We start from the raw sequence: 23849 nt of genomic DNA, 5'->3' as shown, positions 1-23849 counted from the left end.
TACTATTATATTGCTGTTGGATGGGAAAACCCATATTTGAATTCCTATAGTGAGGCCCTGTATCTGGTTCTTGTATACTTGCTGGGTTATGTTCCAACTGTATACATAGAGCTGTGGAGTCAGAAAAAGTTACCGACTCCAGCTTAATAATAAAATGATTATTTTAACTTATATTATAAAATGATGAATGTTTTACAAATAATTACCCGTATATACTCGCGTATAAGCCGAGATTTTCAGCACAGTTTTTGTGCTGAAAAATTCCCCCTTGGCTTATACTCGAGTCAAGCGCAGGGGGGATATTGTTATATACACTCCAGGTAAGTAATAGAGCTCCACACACACAGATTGTGTTTAAACTGGTGATTTATTGTAGGGTATGAGTAAGTACTTTCGGTCTTTTTGACCTTCCTCAGACTCTACACAAAACATAAAAAGGACATTTTGTCATGAAAAATCAACATGTTATAACACATGCTGTAGAAACAAGGTGTCGACACATACACATTATATACAAAATATATACAGAAAGCCATGTATAATCAAAGGCTGGGTGTCCATCAGCAGTAGAACTAAAGCCTGGATCCTATTTGTAGTATGTTACAGTCAAGGAAAAATTGTCAAGAGAGGATACAAAGTATCAACAAATGTACTTGAAACACAACAATGTAGAAAAGAGCAACAAACAGTAATGTGGAACAATATAAACAAACCAGGAATGCTATTCACAGTGCCCCCTATGCCCTGAAGCCATATTATATAAATAATCACCTGTTGTTAATGCAGTAATTCGCAGAAGAGCAAGTTTATGGGGAGTATCCGGTGTACCTGATAGGTGAAAGTAAATAGTCTAAATATTGTCCCCGGACAATCAGCTAAAGGTTATAGCGTGTTATATATGTGGTGGTAATGCTCGTTATCAGGGGTCCTTACCTCTCGCCCGTCCGGGCCCGCACAGGGTTGAAAGGAAGCTGGAAGTAGAAAAAATATGCAGAGGTATGCGCAGCAGGGAAGAGCCAACGGCTGTGTGAAAAAGCTGTTGGACCCCTGATAACGAGCATTACCACTACATATGTAACACGCTATAACCTTTAGCTGATTGTCCGGGGACAATATTTACACTATTTATTTTCACCTATCAAGTACACCGGATACTCCCCATAAACTTGCTCTTCTGCGAATTACTGCATTAACAACAGGTGATTATTTATATAATATGGCTTCAGGGCATAGGGGGCACTGTGGATAGCATTCCTGGTTTGTTTATATTGTTCCACATTACTGTTTGTTGCTCTTTTCTACATTGTTGTGTTTCAAGTACATTTGTTGATACTTTGTATCCTCTCTTGACAATTTTTCCTTGACTGTAACATACTACAAATAGGATCCAGGCTTTAGTTCTACTGCCGATGGACACCCAGCCTTTGATTATACATGGCTTTCTGTATATATTTTGTATATAATGTGTATGTGTCGACACCTTGTTTCTACAGTATGTGGTGTTATAACATGTTGATTTTTCATGACAAAATGTCCTTTTTATGTTTTGTGTAGAGTCTGAGGAAGGTCAAAAAGACCGAAAGTACTTATACCCTACAATAAATCACCAGTTTAAACACAATCTGTGTGTGTGGAGCTCTATTACTTACCTGTAAGACTGGGTGGGACCTTATCTCCACCAACGGGACAGCAACTTTATCCCTATATCCGTTATATACACTCCAGACACTGTATTGTTTGCACGGTGTAGGTTGCCCTCCCATTCTACTGCGGTTGTTCCAGGGAGAGAAGGTTGTCCAGCCAAAAGGTCCACGGGGAGTGCAGCAAGACGCCCTCACTGCCCGGCTCCTGCGGCAGCTCCAGGCAGGTGATGGTTCAGGTGCAGCTGCTCCTCGCTCTCCACCTTCAGCTGCCGACGGTCCGGACCCGCAGGGAGTGCTATCTTCCTGTGGACCCCGCCAGCATCATCACTAACTGCGCAGAGAGTCAGCGCACAGAAAGATGGCGCTCCCCGCGGGTCCGGGCCGGCGGGAGCTGAAGGCAGAGAGCGATGAGCAGCTGCACATAAACCATCACTGGCCTGGAGCTGCCGCAGGAGCCGAACAGTGAGGGCATCCCGCTGCACTCCCCGTGGACCTTCTGGCTGGACAATCCTCACTCCCTGGAACAACTGCAACAGAATGTGAGTACAACCTACACCGTGCAAACAATACAGTGTCTGGAGTGTATATAACAATATCCCCTTCCACCCCCACCCCCCCCTTGAAATGAATAGTAAGGGAGCCTTCACACGCAGTTACGGTGCGCTCATTCTAATCATAAAAACATGTTCAGAATGAGCGCGTAAAACGCAGCTCCCATAGACTTGAATGAGAGCCGGCATACATGCGCTCCACATTGAAATCAATGGGAGGCTTTTTTCCCCTATTGCTTTCAATGTATTACGCGCGTAATTCTGATGTTTTTACGATCAGATTGAGCGCATCGTAACTCCGTGTGAAGTCTCCCTAAGAATGATCTTTCAACTATTTATCCCCTAGGATAGGGGATAAATACTAGATTGATGTTGATGAGGGTCAGGGTTTGGGTGCTGGGGAAGGGAGGAGGGGGTGTTTTGGTTGTCTGTCTGCCCCCTTCCTGAGCTTAAAGGGGCAGACCCCCCCCCCTCCCCTCTTGGAACTCAGTATGACTACAGCCAGGCTGAATATTGGGTATCTGCAGTGCTCCTATTTCATCGGGAAGGGGTTAATAGGAGCACTGCAGCTACCTTATATTCAGCCAGGCTGAATTCCAAGTGGGGGGTAAAAACCCCAGTCCTCAAGCTCAGGGATGAGACAGACAGACAACCAAAACACCCCCTTCCCCAGCACCCAGCATCTACTGCATCCAAAACTCCGGCCATTTTGATTTATGAAATTTTCCAGTAGCTGCTGCATTCCCCCCCCCCCCCCAGCTTATACTCGAGTCAATAAGTTTTCCCAGTTTTTAGTGGTAAAATTAGGGGCCTCGGCTTATATTCGGGACGGCTAATACTCAAGTATATACGGTAGATGCTGTGTTTTATTGTATATTTATTTTCCTGGGAATTCAATCACTGGTGTTTTTCCTGAATTTCAGAAACTTTGCTGCTTCTGCCTGACCATGGCTGTCGGCCATTTATGAAGTAACTGATCTCCACAGCCCTGTGTCTATAGAAAAATTGTGAATATCAGCTGTAATGGACATTATCAAAGATTATATCATCTGTCGTTTATATATCAGGGTAGCCTAGTGTTTAGCATTTTATAATGACGTTCACATATAGGAATTTGATGCTGATTTGGGGCAGATTGCACCCCCAATTAGGGTATGTTCACACGTGGGAATTTGCATTTGAATCTGCGCGGCTAGCTGCAACGGGATGCCAGATGCAGTGCACCAGCTTCCCATCGCATTATTCTGCTCTGGATTAGGCCCAAATGAATGGTACTAATCGGGAGGGAGCCTCGTGTCATGGACGCTGCGGCTGATTCAGCTGCGGAATCCACGGCAAGAAGGGTCATCTCACTCCTGGTTTCCGCTGAAGTCAATGAGAGCCGGTTTTGGCAGTGGATTTTGAGGCGGATTTCCTTGAGCGGTAGAATGTTTTAAAGAGGACCTTTCACCACTTTTGGGCACATGCAGTGTTATATACTGCTGGAAAGCTGACAGTGCGCTGAATTCAGCGCACTGTCGGCTTTCCCGATCTGTGCCCGGTGTGAAGAGCTTACGGTCCGGTACCGTAGCTCTTCTTTGGTCAGAAGGGCGTTTCTGACCATTAGCCAGAGACGTCCTTCTGCCTCGCGGTGCCAATCGCGCTGTGCTGTGGAGTGGGGAGGAACGCCCCCTCCCTCTGCTCACACAGCTCGCCCATAGACGAGCATTATCAGGAGCGGGAGGGGGGAGTTCCTCCCCGCTCCACAGCACAGCGCGATAGGCGCCGCGAGGCAGAAGGACGTCTCTGGCTAATGGTCAGAAACGTCCTTCTGACCATAGAGCACTACGGTACCGGCACCATAGGCACTTTACACCGGGCACGGATCGGGAAAGCCGACAGTGCGCTGAATTCAGCGCACTGTCAGCTTTCCAGCAGTATATAACACTGCATGTGCCCAAAAGTGGTGAAAGGTCCTCTTTAAATTGGAGGAAGACATTATTGCTGATAAAATAAGCATCCGGCTGGATCTTAATGCAGATGCCGCTGATTAGGCCCATTCACCTACGAGGAGCCGGTGGCCAGAAAAGGAATTCCTTTTTCTATACCACATGAGGGGCAATTCACACAGTGAGAATGGAAGAGAAGTTTTAGGTGAATTTCCACCTGAAATCACTCTTCACTTTCAATCTCTTTGGCTTTCTGCTGTAATTTTAGTTTGCTCAGATGAATGGGTAACAGCTGAACGTTACACACACACGCGCGCGCGCGCGCACACACGTTCTGCAGCTGCATTGGCTGCAGAATCCGCCGTAAGATCGAGCAGGATGCTTATTTCTTCTGCATCCTTTTATCTCTGCCACACTTTGACGCTGCCTCCCACTGTACTCAGAGCGGAATTTTCTGCTTCAAAATCATCACCGTATTCCATTATGTGAACAAACTCTAATTAATAAACTAATACAAATAAAACAATGACGTACTGTGCCTGTTTTTATGTTTTAGATAATGCTTTGTTTTTCTAATGGAAATCATTACGACATCATATACCCTTTGAGTTTTGCTGAGAATGCCGCCATGTGCCAATGTAAGTAATAAGCAAGTATAAATATGTTTTATTTTGTGATCTGAAAAAACAAAAAACTTGATAGTCTTCAGTAGCTGATACCTTTTTAATGGCTAATAATGATGACAGATTACAATGTTTCAGAACACTCGGCTCCTTTCTCAAGTAAATTTAAAACCATTTCTGAAGGATGCATATTTATATACAAAAAAGGGATAGAATTCCAGGAGGAAGGGGGGGGGGGTTTGTTTAGTAATTGGTAGAAACAATGTAAACACTTACAGGTCCTTATCAGTTCTCAGGGTCTCAAGTCAGTGATTTCTGTAAAAAGACGTAAAACCATGTGACAGATTTAACCCCTTCTCCAGTGTTTGAAGCAGGGTCATAAATTTACACTCATAAATGCGTCGTTCTCTCTTTGATTTGAAATTCCCTCCCAAAACCAAAACTTTCATGTGATCGGTGATATTATGATCCTCATTGCAGAAATGTTTTGATACAGGAAGGTCAAGTCTTTGTTTTTTAATTGTATGGCGATGTGAATTCATACGCATTCTAAGCTGTTGTCTGGTCTCTCCAACATACAGATTTTCAGTGGAACATTTGGTACACATTATCAAATACACTACTTTGGGTGTGCTGCAGGTGAATGTACCACAGATTTTATATTCCCTGTTAGAGTTTGGTATCTCTATCCTGTCAGTCGTCAGTATTAGAGATGAGCGAACAGTGTTTGGAACAGCCGTTCCGAACAGCACGCTCCCATAGAAATTAATGGACGTAGCCGGCACGCAGGGGGTTAAGCGACCGGCCGCCGTCAAAATGTACATGTGCTGTTCGGAACGGCTGATCCAAACAGTGTTTGCTCATCTCTAGTCAGTATGTGAGGGCAGGTTTTACACCTTTTCTGTCCGCATGGAAATGTTCCTGTGTTAGTTGGAGGTGACAGTGAGCTGCTAACAACCATATTCCTGAGGTTTGGAGGCTGTCTGTAGCACAGGAGAGGGGGATCTGGAAATATGGATGTTAGACGGTTGTCTTTTTTGTAATAGTGGATGTAGTTTGCGTGTGATTCTTCTCAGCGTCTCCAGGTGTGGGTTTGTATGTGACAACCAGGGGCACCTGATTGTTTTCCTTTTTGGTATTGTATTTTAATAAATCCAATCTTGGTATTCTTGTGGCTCTGGTGATCTGGTTATCAATTGTTCTTGGATGGTAACCCTGCCTCAAGAATGTGTTTTTGAGGCCTCACTTTAATGAGACTTTAACTTTAATGGCTAAAGTTAGCCATTAAAAAAGGTATCAACTACTGAAGACTATCAAGTTTTGTTTTTTTTTTCCTACCCACTGGCTAACATGGTACGAGAATAAACATTTTTCCTTTTATTTTGTGCTAATTTCAGGTGCAGCTTAAGCCTTATTCACATGGTCAGTAAGGTTCATCAGTGATTGTGAGCCAAAACCAGAGGTAAAAATAAGGGAAAGGTCTGCAACTATTCTGTAGACACCTCTCCTGGTTTTGGCACAAAGTCACTTCTGCAAATCACTGATGTGTGAGCAAATTTATCAGTCTGTGTGAGGTCAGGTCTCTCCCACAAAACTCGCCCACTTTTAAAAAGTCTGCCATGTCGGGTGTCTTCAGGTATAATTAGAATTTTGTGTTATTGGCTTATGTGTTTTGAAGTAATATTATCTCCTCTTAAAGGAATGCCCTGTTCTGTTATTAAGCTTGGCCTGCTTGGCCTCCTATGCTAAAATGACTTTCACTGTGAAAATCACTGATGTATCAGTCTGAAGACCCTGTAGGTCACATGATTCAGATAACTCGTGTCTATGTAGACGGGCGTGGGGAAGATGTACTAGGAAGCACAGATGATAAAGTCCAGCCAAGGTGGAGGCCGACGGTGGAGCTGACTAGAAGCTTCCTAGCACAACCCTATTTATATTCACACAGCAGCTTTTATTGAAGGACACTTGAATTGACAGCTACAATTTACATGTATAACTCTGCTGGTGATGTTTTAAACATAGACCTCTATTGTGATGGGAAGGGGTTTGCAACTGACCAGGTTTAAAAAAAAAGAAAAAAAAAAAAAGCCTTTTTGACAAGTGCAAGTAAATTTTATTTCACTTTTCTTTCCTTTTTTTAGCTATCCTTTATGAGTTGCTCTATGAAAAGGTATTTGGGCATTGTGTTACAAAACATGTGTCAAAAGCAGATACTTTTGAATATAAAACTGAAGAAGAGGTTTTCGTCAGTGGTGCTTCAGGATCTGATGGGGAAAATGAAGTTGCTGGGTAAGCAATAAATGTAAACTACAATTACAGGCAAAGCTGCACTCTAGCGGTATAACCTATTCAGCTAGCAATTAATTTTTAGAGGTACATTACCATGAGATGTCAGAATCTGGGGTTGCTAGGTGATTGGCAAACACACAAACTCCAAGATGTCAGTCCAAAATTTAGAGTTTTATTCACTCCAACTGACAGCGGTACGTGTAGCAGCAAAGAAAATACAAAATAAACACATGCCCGTCTGGGCTCTAACTCAACAAAAGATGGTTGCCTCACCTATAATAGAAACCAGTACAAATAGTCAGGAACCTCCTAGGTGGCTTTCCAGCCAAGCTCTGGCAAAGTCTGTTCTCCCAGCAAACTTCTTATACCTCGCTAACAAGGAAAACCCGAGACAGCTGAGTTGCTGCACGAGGGTCCACAAGGGGATAGAAGTGGTAAGTCCCACTACCTACCTGCCATTACCCAAAAATCCAGCCCTTGTGCAAAGCGCTTAAACAATGCTCAGCAAAGCCTAGCTGTTTGTTGAGAAACAACTTTTCTGGACTTTTACAATCTCACCCATCTAAGCAGTCTGGGTGAGATGTATACCCCCTCCAGCACCTTACCAGCCATCGGCTTACACGTCGGGGCACGTTCTCATAAGGTAAGATCTGTGTTTACATTTTGGAGGACAGATTGGTGGTGTTTGGTTATTATGCTGTACCCTGTATGACTTAGCCACTTATTTTTTTTTTTTATTGTGAGTTAATTACTTTCTCATATATACATCATGTATTGGTGATTTATTTATAATTATATGTGATCTAGGGAAAGGGGGGATGATTTAAACTTTTCTTTTTAAAAAAATATTTTTAAAGACTTTTTTTTTTATTTATTTTTGCCCCCCTAGGGGGCTTGAACATGTGATCTTTAGATCACCTGTACCATAGACTGAAATACTATTGTACTGTAGTAGAATACTGTACTGTGTTGCAGTCTATGGCAGATTCGCTATGTAACTATTGAAGCCTGCTGCACGCAGGCTTCAGTAGTTACAATACTATGGCCTCGCTTAGAGCTTTCGGAAGGCTCCAGGCTGCCATAGCAACAGCAGCATGATCGCGGGAGGCCGTCCCATTACAGAGAATCAAATAGAAAGCAAAAGTAACCACTCAGATGCCATGGTCCTATTTGACCACGGCATCTGAGTAGTTAAATGCCTGTGGCCGCACTAGCTGTCGGGTGCCTACTGTGTGAAACTCAGCAGCTAGTGCGTCCGCTCTTTCAGAGCAGCCACCATGTTTAAGCGCACCAGGATTTCTTATCTCTGCCTTTTTCATACATTTGTTAATGTAAAGTCTAGCTGAGATTTCTTATCTGTGCTCTTCACCTGCTGCAATGACTATCTTCATGTTTTAAATAATAAATAGTAAATTCTGATGATAATACCTACTTATTGATTTGATAAGGAATAAAAGAAAATGTTGGTGCTTAGAATTGTTTTAATGGCATGGGGCAAATCTAAGTTGGTTTTGTAGTTGGAGGTATTCACGATTGTATATATCTCCATATTCACTGTTCACTGTTTTTTCTAATTTTTGCAGAATCAATAATTCAAGTTTTGTGAATATGAATGGGTTTAAATCTCAGAAAGATGGCAAGGTATGTTTTGGATTAAATCACAGATGACTTGGTTCATTTCAATATAGTGACGCACAAGTAGGTTCAAAAAAATTAGAAATTGGAATGATACACAAAGCCGAATGTGCTTATTTATTATCCATATGTGCCCATCCAGCCTTGGCAATTTCTAAGAACCAGGACTTGAGATCCCTTATGTTCTGTTTGGTTTGCCATTAAATCTGCTGTTCAGTTCCGATAATTTTCATCTTTTATTATCTAATATTGACCTTGAATATCTTTAATAATTTACAGTTAGTTACAGTTAATACATTATACCTTGTAAAGGAAAACTACTACAATTATTTGGAATATCGGAGGAAATTCGAGTACCAAGAAAATCATGCAGACAAGGGGAGAACACACATTTTGTATTGATATTGTAAAGGCAATGTAACAGAGCAGAGACTCGCTTCTTATTCTGCTAGTCTGAGCATTGCTACATAACCTTGGAGGTTCTTCTACAGGTTCTCATGTTTTGTTTTTTGTTCTGCAGTTTCCCCAAAGAAAGTCAGCACCACCTTCTGTCCCCACGTCTGCTCTTCGATCACTTAACCCTGGAGTTTATAGAAATGTGGAGTATGAGGTCTGGATGAAATCACAAAGAGGTAAAAATAGTATACGGAATTATGGCAAGAGTGTAGCACCAGGAGACTTCACTGGGGGGTAGGGGAATCTGTTATGCTATATACTCTTGATTTTTGGCCAGATATCGGCGAATCTGTTGGTAGACTAGACTTTAAGACTAGCTGAACAAGTGGCATGGCGTAAGGTGCAACCATGTACACAGGAATCATGTCACAATTGAGGTGTAAAATTTGGGCCCAAAGTAATCCAACTAATAGGTGTAAACTTACAGTAGATTAGACATTGTGATGAATCCACCTGTATTCGATTCAGTGTAGGATGTTAGGATTCAGTGGATGTTACTTTTCCATCTGAGTTCTCAGTTGAAGCGTCCAGTCCTGCCTCTCTCATAAACGGTGTAAACATGATTGATCTCTATTACTTTGTCATGATGATCTGTAGTATAGTATAAGTTGATTAGTAGCTCCTTGATATATATATTTTTTTTTTTCCTTTTATGTTTTTGGTATTGCTTGGGTACTAAAGAACTATGAGTAGGTCAAATATCACAACTATGGCCTTTATCTTAGCGCTTATTATCTTAATGTTGCATTTCAGATCAGCAAAAGCTTGACTTCTCCATTGCTGCAGGAATGCAGTATTCTGTTGGAGACAAGTGCCAGGTAAGTTATTTTTACAAGTTACTATATGTTTTTCTGATAAGAAAACTTATTTTATTAAATGAACAATCTAAGAAAATGAATAATATTAAAAAAAAATATATACTCAAGTTCTTCTTAATTTTAATTTATGTTCAGACTATTGTGCAGGCTATTTTGATCCATTAGAGGATTAGAGCAACTGTATCCATCAGTTGTTATTGACTGCAGTAATAAGAAAACGACTAAGGGGGCATTCACATGGAGTAAAGTGGCACTGATTATGCCATGATAACTCGTGGCAGAATCGGCGCTGATAAAAAGACTCTCACTGAGTTCAATGGGTTACATCTTCCGCGCGGAACGCATTGAACTCAATGGGAGTCTTTTTTTTAAAAAAAAAAAAAAAATCAGCGCTGATTCTGCCACGAATTATCATGGCAGAATTAGCGCCCCCCCCCCCCCCCATGTGTCGGTTTAAAAAAATAAAATAAAATTTAAAGCCCAATGGAAGGGACCTTGTCATTTTTTTAATAACACTGCAATTGATCACAACAGATGCAGACACAAAGCACTTCATCTTCGTTTCAGTGTCCATTGTTCTGATTCTCTGATCAATGAACTGTATTGTGAAATGGGATTTAAAAGAAGTTAAATGTCGAAGTGCATCCTTTATATTTTCAGTTCCTTCTCCAGCCACTTCTCTTTGCTGTGTTTTGAGCCAAACACTGCAACAGAAAACAGGGGCCTTGGCCTTAAAGTGTTTCTAGGTTAAAAAAAAAAAAAAGTTGGGCTTATTCATTGTAAAATGAAAACCTGTGCATGTTTTATTAGAATTTTATGGCCACTCTAAGTTTTTCAGTTTTCAAAAATGTATTTATAGTTCTTTGTTCAGTTCCTTTTGTCTGAAAATCTGTCCAGATACATGGAGACAAGACACAGCACTGATAGAACTGTGACAAAGCCTGCAATTGTGAACAGTGCAAGTTTTTATGCTCTGAAAAATTACCAGTGAAAGTTCTCATTGACTGAATGTTAGCAGAGATCTTGTGCGAAACCAAATTAATATCTTCACAGTTCTACAATGCTACATACATAACCAATAGTCCTACAAATGATTACACCTATGAACATTGTACTAAGATGATGCTGTTTAATTTTTTCAGCTACTGACAGCAGTATTCTATTAGTTGAACTGCAGGATCAGGAACCTCTCCTGTACTTATGCTTATTATATCATTGTATAATGACTGTTTTGTAAGATGGTTTTAGTAACCCGTTTCCTACTCCATGCTCTAAGTGCACTGTATTTACTGACTGTAGGTCCGTTTGGAGCCGGGTGGAGTATTTTATAATGCACACATCCAGGAAGTTGGTGCAGATAATGGACCGGCTGTTGTCTTTGTGGAGGAACTGGCTCAAAAGTATGTATTTTTCATTGGTTACTGTATTTAACTGTGCTGTTATTAAATGGGTAGTTTGGTTTTGGCCTATGTAAACATTCTGGTTGTACCTGTATGGGATGTGGCATAAACGCAACAATATTTGGACAGAAGTAGCCTCAGGTGAAAAAGTAGCTAAAGTTGATGGTTTCTGGTGTTCTGTAGGTTAGCATGGTTATACAAGTCTAGTATCCTGAACGTGTTTTTCAGCTTCTGTACAATCAGATGTTTACTGACACTTCTGTTTCTGCAGACATGTTGTCCAATTGAAGAACCTTAAGCCGTTTTCCCTAAACTCTAGTGCAGACGGTTGGAACACTGTTGCAGGAAAAAGGGTAAAGAAGACAAGTGCCACAGGTAGTTATATAGGTAAGTATACATGCACATATTTTTTTTATTATTTTTTTTTTTTTAGTCTTATGTGCACCTTGGTTGAGCTAACAATGTTGTTTTGTTTTTTTATCCCCCCCCCAAAAAAAAAAAAAAAAAAAACATTAGAGAAGGATTACAGAGGACAAAAGAATTATAGTAAAGCTGTAAAAGCGCAGCCTTTACCCTCTCGTCTGCAACAAATTTCCACAAATAAGCAGCAGGGAATGTCTTCAGATCAAGCTACCCTAAATGAGAACAAGGGAAGGAGCAGGACTCCACCAAAAGTGCCTGGAAGGTAAACTGCTGGAAAAGATTGAAATATTCTGGTTATGAATATAACTGAAATAAAATATTAAGGAACTATTCAAGCTAAAGACATTTCTGATGTATTTGTAAGGCTGTATAATTTCTGATGGTCTGAATACAATCATGCTTGCCTCTGTACCTAATGCTCCATAGAAGGTGTGGTAGAATCCCTATCCACGTAGAATGGGAGATTTTTTGCCTCTGGTTCTTTATGTTAAGCACTATCAATCTCATGGTGGACTCTTTCCACTTCATTAGATCTGTGGCTGTCACCGGTGGGGCAAATTCATCATGTGATGGACACACAGGCGCACAGCTAATTATAGTCACAGCACAGTAATCAGACGTCTGCCTGGTAACGAGCTGTATGCTCATCACATGACAATGGACTGTACATCACATGATATGGACTGATTTTTATCCACTGGAAGTAAGCAGAATGAATGACGGCAAGCAGAGACCTAGAAAACGGCAAGAAATTGATACAGAAAGTATATTGGAAACCCGCGTAACTTTTTCATTAGGCAAACAAATAGCAACATTTATTTGCTGAAACTGGACAACTCCTTTTAAGAGAGTGTTGTTGCTTTTATTGCAACTGGCATGCTGGTAAGATGTCTGAATATATTCTTTTGCACTCTTATTTCAGGAAACTTGAGCAAAGTGAGGAATCCAGTTATTTTAAACGAGAGAATATTCACTTTGGCCTAACTCCTGAAGAACGCATGGAGAAAAAAGTGATTGAGGAATCCAAGTCTTTGTATGAAATGCAGAACCGAGACGCCGAAGCATTTCCAGCCCTGTCTGCAAGTGTATGTATTTCTTATATCATTCCTCTTAATAAATGACGATATACGAAGCTCTGTAATTGACCAAAAGTAGTCTTAACTTTTAAATTCTATGGTAAACAAAGAATACCCGTAATTTGTTGCTTTGTAGGTTCAAGACCTACAAAGCTGAAGGTTATTAAGCACTTCACCCAGCATGTCTCACGGTTCCTGACATCCGGTGGATCACATGACTGCTGGGCCAGGGAGAAGCACAGCAACCTCCTAAACTGACATGCATTCAATGATAGGGAAACCAGACATAGTAATAACCCGTTCCTGCCTTCTCTCAAGGATGTCAGGCAGTTAATAGCAGTCAGCTCCCTGGTCCTGCAGCTGCATGATATTTTACAGTTGCTTTACTCTGTAGGATGTACAGGTACATCTTTGCAGAGTTTATTAGCCATCATCTGGACGTACAAAGTCAAGGCGTGGTTGGTATTTAGTTAATGAGGTTAGAGGTGCATGATTTGTGATAACGGATGAGATTTCCCAATTTTAACATTTATATACTACTAAGGAGTGTGGGAATGTTCCAGGGGCATTATGGAAGATTAAGCGTTTTGTCGTTTACAAGCAATGAACATGCCATGAAAATGGGGTTATAGTACTTTATTACCCTTATTTTATCTGATCTATTTATCTTTAAGGCTCCAGCTGCTGATACTTCAGCACAGAGTTCTGATTCTTTACCCTTGAAAAAGATCCCAGCTCTGTCTGAGAAAAGCTCTAGGAGGAAGCCTGAAGCAGAAGATCAGAAAAACAAAGGTCTGCTTACTATTCCATTTTTGGGTTATTTTTTTTTTTTCTCAGTTGGTGTTATATACTCTTTGAAAAAAAGGCTCAATGTGCAACAAGTATGAATACTCTAAAAAGCACTTGTGGAACTACAAATTTCAGCAATTTTGATAGACATAAAATGTAATACGTATGAATAGCTAAGTATCTCACCAGCAGCAGTGGGCACTTATGTGTTTCCCTTTAGCTGCCAATTTTTCCGAGTACAGATGGGAGGGAATATGGCGAGCAGACCCTTCTCATAAGGTTTCTAATTGAAGATTTTGCAGCATTTCCCTGTGTCTACTGAACTCAAGTGTATTAGAGAAGATGATCAGGCAATTCTGCTCCTACAGAGCCTTCTGTCAGGTCCAAATTGTTTCTGAAACCAACAATAGTGCTACATAGGTGCCTTTAATAAGAGCAGAAACTTACCTCTGTGGCCACAAACTGAGCGTTAATTGCTCAGTGTGGCGTAAAAGTACAGCATGGAATCACAGGCACTATAAATACTAAACTATAGAAAATAATTAGTAATAAATGCTAAATAAATGAGTTACACTTTAAAGCCATAAGCAGATAGTCCAATTCAACATAAATATACTCAGAATATTGAAAACATAAAAAAAATATTTTTTTCATAAATTAATAGGTGAAAGGAACAAACTTTGTCATATACTTCACTACAGAAAAGTGCTACTGTGTGCCCAAAGCAGATCTGTGTACAGTAGGCTCTATGGAGGGGGAGGAGATGGACAGATATTAGGCCATCTACAGCATTAAATGAGTCATTTCTGTCGATACAGTCAATAGACTTTTACAAAGTGGTTTGTTTGTTTTTTTTTTTGTTTTTTCACCTGAACTATGGATTTATGACAAAAATAAGTAAAAGTTTTTAGTTATACTTTAAATATGAGACTTCCCACTAAATAATATTGATCTTATTGTGGCCCATGGGCTAAATACCTTGAGACCTTCTTGGGAAACTTGTAATTGCCAGCTAAGTCTCACAATCCCTCCATCAAAATTCACTCTGCATTATTAACATAAATAAAGAAATACAAGTTGACAGATGTAAAGCTCGGATTGGTTCTAAAATTGCCCGATATCATCTAAGGATGTTTACAGGTCTCAGTTACTGATAAAATATGTCCTGCTTTTTTTCTTAGCCTGTAAACTGGCGCAGCCTCCAAAAGCTACTGAGGAGAAGTTAAGCGAGGTAAGTACTAAATTTACTATAAATGTGGTGTTTTTGTGATGTTTTTGTTGTGTGTTTGTGCTTTGTGGGGGTTTTTTTTGTTTGTTTTTTTTTTGTTTGTTTTTTTGTGTGGACATTGTGAACGCATGGTCAGTAACAAGTCCATATTGACACCATTTATTACCTGCCACTACATTTTGTCTGCTTTTGTGCCTGCTTTAAAAATGAAAAGACCAGTCCTGTGTTGCTAGCATGTTAAAGCTTCATTTTTGCCCCCCAAAAAAGGAAAAACAAATTTGGCCAAAATATAAGATATAGATACTGCATTTGATACAAATGTCTTGAAACATAACATTTCATCAATATAAAACAAAAATAAATATAAGAACCAATTTGCAAAATGCACCAGAATTCTGGCATAATTTGTGCCAAATGCTGTCTAAAATACTGTGAGCTACATTTAACAAGGTGTTTAGACTCTTACAACTTACGTATCAGTGACACTCCAACCCATAATTTAGAATGGCAAAAACTTGTGTCTTGGAATCTGGAGCCTAAATGTAAGCATGTGATAGAATACAGAGAATAAGAGAGTGGTTCATGTGTGTGAAGAAGAATATGGTATTATTCATGTTTAATTTATTTTTTTTTTTTCTGTTTACAGGACAGAACAAAGCCACTTGCTACCTCTGAATCTGTTGTTTTACATGATGTCACCGTTCTTCCAACCCCTGCTGAGCAACAGACACCCACCACAGTGCCTTCTGAACCCGCAGTGGTCTCGTCTTGGTCAGGTTAGTCTGTTCTCTCTGACTATCCTCTTGCACTTACCATACAGCAACCTAGCTATAAAAGTGACAATCCATGAAGTAATGAGAATGAGGATTATAGGAATCCACAAAAATGCAGTAAACATTATCTGCTTGATCTGTTGAGGATTGTATACCTGAGCCTAGAGGTCTCTTGTCATACATTCTTATATAGCATGAATGGATGGTACCTGTGGATGTGCTAACATTACACCTCATGTATTACATATGGCAGATCTTCTGTAGTCTGTGTACATGAGAAACTAGTTCTGCTGTGTTGTTACATAGAAAGTAATATAGCTGCCATGATTGTTTTCCAAATAATTTGATGTGAGATTTTTTGAATGGATTTAGGATTGCATGTATTTGGAAATCTATAGTTCTGTAGCGGCTGAAGCAATCTGCATTATGTCTTTTCAGGGATTTCAGCGGAGATGCCTACTTTACCTAGAGCTGGATCTGACTCTATATTACAACCTCAGGTGACATCAGCCCAGTTCTCACCACTTCCAGTTTCAATTCCAGCAGTTAACCAGCCTTTACTGCCTATGCCACAGACACTGAGTGCTTATCAGGACCCTCTCTATCCTGGATTTCCTGTAAATGAAACAGGAGAGAGAGCTACTGCCCCTCCTCCCTACTCTCTCTGTAAGAATGGAGATGACCTACCTACTGGTAAGTCAGGCTGAAGGCCATTTCTGCTTTTCAGTTGTTTTAAACTAAAGGGGAATTTATCAACCCATATACTCTGGTTCTCTTGCTTAGCTGGATGTTAGTTTGGTGCCCGGCCCTTTCCAAAATTGTTCTATATCCCCTATTCTCTGCCTTGCTCAGCACTTTTTGCTAAAGTGGCATTAAAAACTGGCTTTAGTTGTGCAGGAAAGCTATACAGTTCCTGACTGGCATAGATTCCATTCTGGGGCACAAGCTTGTGTCTGATCTATTAGGAGACCAGAGCCTCTTGATAATTTAGGTGCGCCTTATGCCTATCGGGGCCTTTATTGAAACTGTGGCAGGAAACACCAGTCTTAATAAATACCTATAGTATATTCTTTATATGTATGGAGGAAATGTTTTGAAGTATTAAAGATTTTTCTTTTCCTTTTTCAGATAAAAGCATCCTTCATTTCTTTTACAACCTTGGCATAAAGGTCAGTGTTCTGTCAGGCTCTGAGACTTTGACGTCACAAATGCTGAAAGGGGTTTTCCCATAAAACCAACAGCCCTTAAAGGGATTCTATCATTAGAATAGCCTTTAGAAAGGCTATTCTTCTCCTACCTTTCTTTATCTGATCCGTGCCGCCGTTCCTGAGAATTTTTTATTTTTATTTTTTTATTCCTTAGGCAAATGAGCCTTCAGAAAGCACAGGGGATGCCCCCTGTGTTCACCAAAGACGCTCCAGTGATGCCTCTGTCTTCTGCCAACGTCTCTCTGCTGCATTATCAGCCGGTGAGTCTGCGTTCAGGATCCAAATCCCACGTATGCTCATTTGGTTCTGCCTTGGGCAGAGCAGACTGCGCATGTGCGTTCAATCATTTTCCTGTGGCTGAACGGACGCTCGTGTAAGAGGCCACAGGAAAATGGCCAAATGCACATGCACAGTCGACTCTGCCCAAGGCGCAATTTCAGTGCCGAATGAGTGTGCGCGGGATTTGGATCCTGAACCCAGACTTGCAGACTGATGACGCAGAAGCATCGGCAGAAGAAGACAGTCATCACTGGAGCATCATTTGCATAATAATCGGACAAGTACTGTCAGGAGGAAGGGGGCATTCCTCACCGCTCAGCGTCATCGCTGGGCTGTAAGGAACGCCCCCTCTCACAGTACAGCGCAATAGACGCTACTGTGAGGAGGGACATTCCTGACAGACTGTCAGAAACGCCCTTCTGATACTGAAGAGCTACGGTAATGGCACTGATGGCTCTTCAGCGGGGGCACAGAACGGGAAAGCCGATGACTTTCTAGCAGTGTTTTACACACCGCATGTGCCCAAGGATATGACAGGTCCTCTTTAAGTTGTAACTGCCATTTTCTTTGCTCTGTCAGTTCCATGATGCCTCAGTATATCATCACATGAGCAACAAGAGTCCTTACGATCTCTGCCTGCTCTGAGACAGTATCATATATCCACAGCTGGGATACTGATTTGGCTAATCGCTGCATCATAGCATTAAAGGCTTGTTGAAAAAGTCGGGCATGATGTTTAAGGGGGCTACCCCTAAAGGGCAGCAAGCAGAGGCACTGTTTTTCCATTTACATCTTGGAAACCAGATTTGCATATTTTCCCATAATCCCGCAGTGGAGCGAAAAAGGCTTTTGTAAAACTCCATACGCCTGAGAAGGTAATCTCTCTTTAGGGAGTGATATTATCCCCAGAACCTACACTTCTGTCATCTTCAAGATAACTGTGTGACAGGAACTGACCTATAATCACCAGTAACTAAATATAGCAGTGCCCCCCCCCCCCCTTCCATAGAGGACATGAGTGATGCAGTCCATCCAGTTTGAGTTAGTTAGGTAGGTCCTTTACCTGAGACAGTGACCTCCCACTTTGAGAGCACAGAACGACATCTTATTTTCATTAGTTCACCATGAGATGATGTGACCTGAAGAGAAGGATCTCATGAATGTTCAGACAGAAAAGAGTAACCGCAATGAGATTAAGTTGTTTACCTGTCAAATCAATATATGATCCATAATTGTATTTTTTTTCCCCCCCCCCACAGGCTTACACATGTCCAATGTGGCCCCCACACTTATACCTGCACCCTCTCCATCAAGCCTATTTAAATATTTGCAGGATGTATCCAAATGTTCATGTTTACCCACAGAGTCATTGGGTACAGGAAGCTGCTGTAAACCAAAGTGAAGTAGATCCTTCAGTCTTTGCTCATCAGAATGTGCAGAAGAATGAAAACCAGAGTGAACAGCCCCCTTCAGTGGATCAAACCTTACCTGTCCAAGTCCCAATAATTGGTGAGGAAATGTCTCCACAACCTAATTCAACAGAAGAAAAGCAGCAGTTCCAGGCACAGGGTAGTGAATTTGAAGACCTGCTGTCAAACAAAACAGTGCTCCCCCAACCCCCTTTTGGACAGGGTTCCTATATGGGACCACTTCCAATAGCTTCTCCATTTTTTCCACCTGTTTGGTATGGTTATCCATATCAAGGATTCATTGAAAACCCAATGGTACGGCATAATGTCTTTATCAACCCTCAGGATGCAAGTTTGTCTGAAAACATTTCAGCAGGGACTGTCTTAGAAAATAATGCAGTTCAAGCAGCAATAAATCCGCCTCATTTTGTAAGTGAACCAGTTGGGCCTCAGTTACCTGCTGCTGTTGTGGTCAGAGAGTCTGGGTTGAATACCACAGTGCTCAAAGAGGAACCAGCCTCAGATATGGCCAGAAAGGAGAAGCAAAAGGTTCCTGCTAAACAGACTGCTGATCAAATGGCTGTAGTGGCTTTAACTGAAATACCCGAGAGCAAAAAATCCACCCAGAAGGAAGTCGCTTCAGTACCAGTAGTTATGCCACCTGAGGAAAGGCCACTAAGATCAAGGGAAGAGAGCTCAGAAGATGAGAAGGAGGTCTCAAACATGCTGAGTAGCGGGAGATCAAAAAACTTTTACAATCAGTCCTATGGTAGCAGGAGGCCTCGAAATGATAGTAGGTATTATCCAACCAACAGAGGAGGCTACCAGTATAATAGAACTGATGAGGGCTGGAGGGGACAAAGAGGCAGAGAAGATGGCTCTTACAGGAATTTTAGAGGCCGGCCAAATAGAAGACGGCAATTTGCAGATTCTTATAAACCACAACATGAATAGAAGTTTATAATTGATCTCGCTTAAGAATGTTTGTATCGTTTTCTTCATATTTATTTGGACAATGTGTACTCTAGATAAGAAAACAAGAATCATATATTCTTTAAAGTACAGGATCAGAAATTAAGTGGGAAGGTTGGGGGCAAAGGAACCCTTGACTTTGTATTTTTGTTTTTTTCTCAGCTCAGTTTCTACCACTTGGGTTTCTTCCTATTGTTTTTTGTGAAATAGACTGATAGTGGAAATAGCTTAAAAAAGTGGCTGTGTGGTATTCCTATTTAGACATTTACCACCAAACCATTACATGTAGTAAGAAGAGGACAGATTGTACAGCCTGATCTCCAGTTTCTCGGCACTTAGTCTTGCAGTGATACATTAGTTTGTCACGCTATATATGGAGTTGGCTGTATGTTTAAATGCCTTATTGTTCTTTAAGACTACCCTTCAGTTTCTGTTGGCTGTTGCTTCTGATTGTGCTTCCATTCCAAAGGCCTTTCATCTTAACTCCTACACCGAGGAGGAACTTGAATGTTGTTACTTATGTTGATGTGTCGTAAATAGCAAACTTTTGAACCACTTCACTGTTTTGAGGGAGCGGAAAGTGTTGCATGTCCTTGCGGCAATTACAAATGTAATCAGTATTGTTGTGTAACTCCCAAGCCATCCCGGGAATGTTAGGTATTTTTCTCACAGCCCCTCCGTCCTATGGTAACTTCTACTAACCATTACTTAGCAGTGAGCTTGGTTAGTTGCTAGGGTGGCATGTGTGACGTTTGTGATAGAGACGTGTGTATTATAGACAATAATTCAGTAGAATGGTAGCGTAAACATTGGACTATATAGCTGCTAGCAATAACCTAAGGCTGCAGGATAAACAGTTGAGGGCTTTTGTTCAGAGAATTTATGAAAGCAAACATTTATGCTCTATTTTGCACTGACGTATCGAAGAGACGTGTAAGCACATTGAGTATTTTATTTTAAATCTGTTTAAGAAACTACAATGTTCTTTTCGCTTTGTGTCCTTGATTTATTTTAGTAAGTATTCAGTGAGTTTAACACATGAAACGTTCTTGTTATGCTGAAATATTTAATGTCCTCATTTATTACTCTTCTTATTTAGAGGTTTTTTTTCTGGGATTTTTTTTTTTTTTTTTTTGTTATTTTTAAAGCTTGTGGTGAACTTGAATGTTTTCTTGCAGATAATATGTACTTGATATCTCTTCTGGGAGCGGTTTCTCAGAAGCCTATGTTCTTGTCCTTTATATATTTTGTGTGGTGTGCTATAGAAACAGCTTTTGCTGTCATGTTTACATGTTAAGTTTGTTGGTTTTATTTACTACATAAATCCAGATTAAAGGATTGAATAAGTGCTACTGACTCGTTGGTTTGGATAATGTTATTTGTAATGTATTTATATTATCTGAAGATCTTTTTCTGTCTATTCAATTGTCTTGATGATATTTAGTGAAAGCTATTTACTAACAAATAAAATTAGAATTGTTACAATGAAACCTACTTTGGATATGCATAAATAAGTTATCACTTTATCAGACTAAATCAAAATCTAAAAACAGCATAGGTGTTGGTATTGAAGTTATGTAGCTTCATATTTGATGTTAAGGGTGGGGTTACATAGAGTCAAATAAAACTGACTGTGAAGGCCCAAGCTAAATATGTTGTCAATGGCTACAGAGCAGCTGGAAATTCTTGGTTGCCCATTTAGGCTTTTAGGCACCCTTCTCCACTTGCCATCTTTTTAGGGTTGGCTTCCTATAGAGAGACGAGTACTTAACATCTGCTAAAAGGCCCAGTGCCAATCGCTCAGGCACAGAAACCTCCAATGAAGCATAATCTGTGCAAATAGAACAGGATTACCAAAGTTTAGCTGTCATGGTAACATCATGAAGTCTACTCCTGAGAGGGAAGTAGGGATTATTGTGCCTCACAGCTTCAGGCTGTAGACTACAGCAATGTCGGATTGTACCAGGACACTTTTCCAATGTAGAAGATACTGGAAGTGCAGCAGAGCAAGATGGACTGCCTTGAGGTTGACTGGATCCTTACTTCCTGAGAAGAATAAAATCTTGCACAGCACCCCAGTTCCAATTTGATGCATTGGGCATAAGGACTGTAGAAACTTGGGGTAGAGGCCAAAGTGGATTCTTGGAACCAGGCCAGAGCTTGAATAGACCAGTGATAGAGGATAGTCAATGGCCACTGTCTTTGAGTAAGATCACTGGTTAAGGATGTCCTGTTGCAGTTTGCTGATATGGACGTTTGTGTAAGGGACTGCAATTAGAGTAAAAGTATGAGTCTCCAAAACCGCCATACCAAACTGCAAACTGATTCTGAGATCAAACTGTTACTATGAAGCTGTGGGAAAACCTGAACAACATCTGGGACCTGTTGAAACTCCATCCCATAAACTGTGACAGGAAAGGCAGGTCTTCTCTAGGTCCACTATAAACCAAAGCTGCTCTAATCTGAAGAGCGTAGTCTGTAGATGAGACACCACTAACCAGTCACCGAGACTTAAATATAAATATATTATAGATAATTGGGGTTACCTGGTATTTTGCTTTCCTAATGTCCAAAAGCAGCACAGAAGTGGTTAATTCTTTGCTTTCTTCTCCATTCTAGGACCAGTCCACCTAAATATAACAATAATAATTAGCTTCTACAAGCTATTACCCTTCCCTCTGCACTTGTGAAATAGTCAAATTTCTGTGACAAAAGATATCTTACTGGTAGGGTAAATATGTGCTTCTTTGAAACTCAAGGAAAGCAAAATGTCAGGTAACTCAAATTTTCATTTTTGTCCAACTGCGGCACAGAAGGGATATAAGTAGTAAAGAAACAGGTGGGGGTATCAAGAATATGAAAGTAGCCATTCGCAAAGTCCAATGCTCATCTTAAGACATTCACCAGAAAATCCCAAAGTCTGTGGCCAATTTTACATAACCCAACTGATCTAGTATGTCTTCTCTTGCTTCAATATCTCTTCCTAGCTGAATGATCCACATGTGTAAAGGCCCAGACACAGACTGTTGACATGGCAGATTTTTAGACAAATGCAAGACTCAAATTAGCTTTCTTAAGGATAGTATCAAATTTGGATCTTTTAACAAGGTTAAGTCCACCACTGGAAAAGGCTTTCTTAGACAGCATTGTAAGAACTTGGTCTACTCTGGATGGGGCTTTCTAGACTTGATACAGACAGATCAAGCTTGTAAACCGTGCAAAATCTGCCACCTCGCTCAAAGTTTTTAAAATTATTCTTCCACTTTTTTTTTGGAAATATTTTGCACAGATTGCCGTGGATGTACACACGCTTTCTTTTTGGGAGAATAGAACAGACTGTGTTTGTCAAAAGATGAGGCATTATATGCTTTTATAACTTTGTTCACCAGTTGTCTTTCGTAAACAAGTTATCCTCAGAAATGGCCGCCTCTGAGTTGTAAGCTAGACTTCCTTCCACTGAAGTAGTAGAGGCATGGAGAAAGACGTTCACCTTTCACAGATTTTTCTTTTCAGAGGAGGGCAAAACAAAGGCTTTCAGACAAGATCACAGCGACCTCATCTTCTTATAGTGGTTCACAATCGACAGAAATGGTGGAAGAAAAATTGTCTGGAAGTGGCTAGAGACAAATGACACTTAGTCTATGCTTAGTGTTTGCTCTTTTCTTCCATGAGTGAGGAGGAGGGCCTGAAGTGACTCAGAACTTTCAGCAGTTTGAAGACAAGCATTGCATATATCTGAAAGTACATCTTCAGGTAATGTCTGCTGACACTAACTCCAAAGCCTATGTTTTCGTTTGTCACTGCTTCTACCCTTAGTTCCGGCTTGATATCTAAAAATACAAACCAAAAATTACATAACCAAAAAGGCAGAAAGAAGCAACAGCTAGAGCAAAACATCTTCATTACCCTACATGTAGGTTTTGCTGTCCGCTTGAAAAGTCAGACATGTTTGGAACGGACAGTTAAGGACAGACACGGACTGTAAACGAACGCACCCGATCTCCATTTAAATCAATGAAAAATGTCACGGACACAGTGTCCAATGCTAATGTCCGCATAAGATTTTGAATGGACATTAACAGCGAACACTACCTGTCGGACACCGATGGTAGTGTGAATGCTTCCTAACTTGCAAGAAGTCTGGCTGCCAGGCACACAAGCAGTAGGCTATAGTCCTGATACTGATATATAGTTTACAATCCCCACCTACAGCTGGACTGACACCCCGTAAAGAAGCTGATGAGTGAACAGCAGAAGAGGTAAATATCACCAAAGTACAGTGTACCTTCTATTTAGGCAGACAAAAAAACTACCAACATAACTTCCTGGAGGTGTCTAAGTGTATA

General features: G+C 40.7%; 1 protein-coding gene across 1 annotated transcript in view; it reads left to right on the top strand.

Moving 5' to 3' along the window:
* OTUD4 (OTU deubiquitinase 4) overlaps nucleotides 1-20911 on the top strand; it is a 39704-nt gene extending 18793 nt beyond the window's left edge. Inside the window, exons 6-20 of the mRNA XM_075287677.1 lie at nucleotides 4679-4760; nucleotides 6890-7037; nucleotides 8621-8678; nucleotides 9193-9304; nucleotides 9882-9946; nucleotides 11246-11346; nucleotides 11618-11733; nucleotides 11863-12031; nucleotides 12692-12854; nucleotides 13520-13637; nucleotides 14816-14865; nucleotides 15509-15638; nucleotides 16074-16328; nucleotides 16764-16804; nucleotides 18382-20911. Of these exons, the coding sequence (XP_075143778.1) occupies nucleotides 4679-4760; nucleotides 6890-7037; nucleotides 8621-8678; nucleotides 9193-9304; nucleotides 9882-9946; nucleotides 11246-11346; nucleotides 11618-11733; nucleotides 11863-12031; nucleotides 12692-12854; nucleotides 13520-13637; nucleotides 14816-14865; nucleotides 15509-15638; nucleotides 16074-16328; nucleotides 16764-16804; nucleotides 18382-19485 (2712 nt within the window). The 3' untranslated portion in view covers nucleotides 19486-20911. The remainder of the gene's footprint in view (nucleotides 1-4678; nucleotides 4761-6889; nucleotides 7038-8620; nucleotides 8679-9192; nucleotides 9305-9881; nucleotides 9947-11245; nucleotides 11347-11617; nucleotides 11734-11862; nucleotides 12032-12691; nucleotides 12855-13519; nucleotides 13638-14815; nucleotides 14866-15508; nucleotides 15639-16073; nucleotides 16329-16763; nucleotides 16805-18381) is intronic.
* Nucleotides 20912-23849: the final 2938 nt, after the last annotated feature.

Source organism: Leptodactylus fuscus, chromosome 1 (assembly GCF_031893055.1).
Source record: "Leptodactylus fuscus isolate aLepFus1 chromosome 1, aLepFus1.hap2, whole genome shotgun sequence".
NCBI lineage: Eukaryota > Metazoa > Chordata > Amphibia > Anura > Leptodactylidae > Leptodactylus > Leptodactylus fuscus.
Note: the sequence above shows the minus strand (reverse complement) of the source record. Positions and strands in the feature narration are given on the sequence as shown.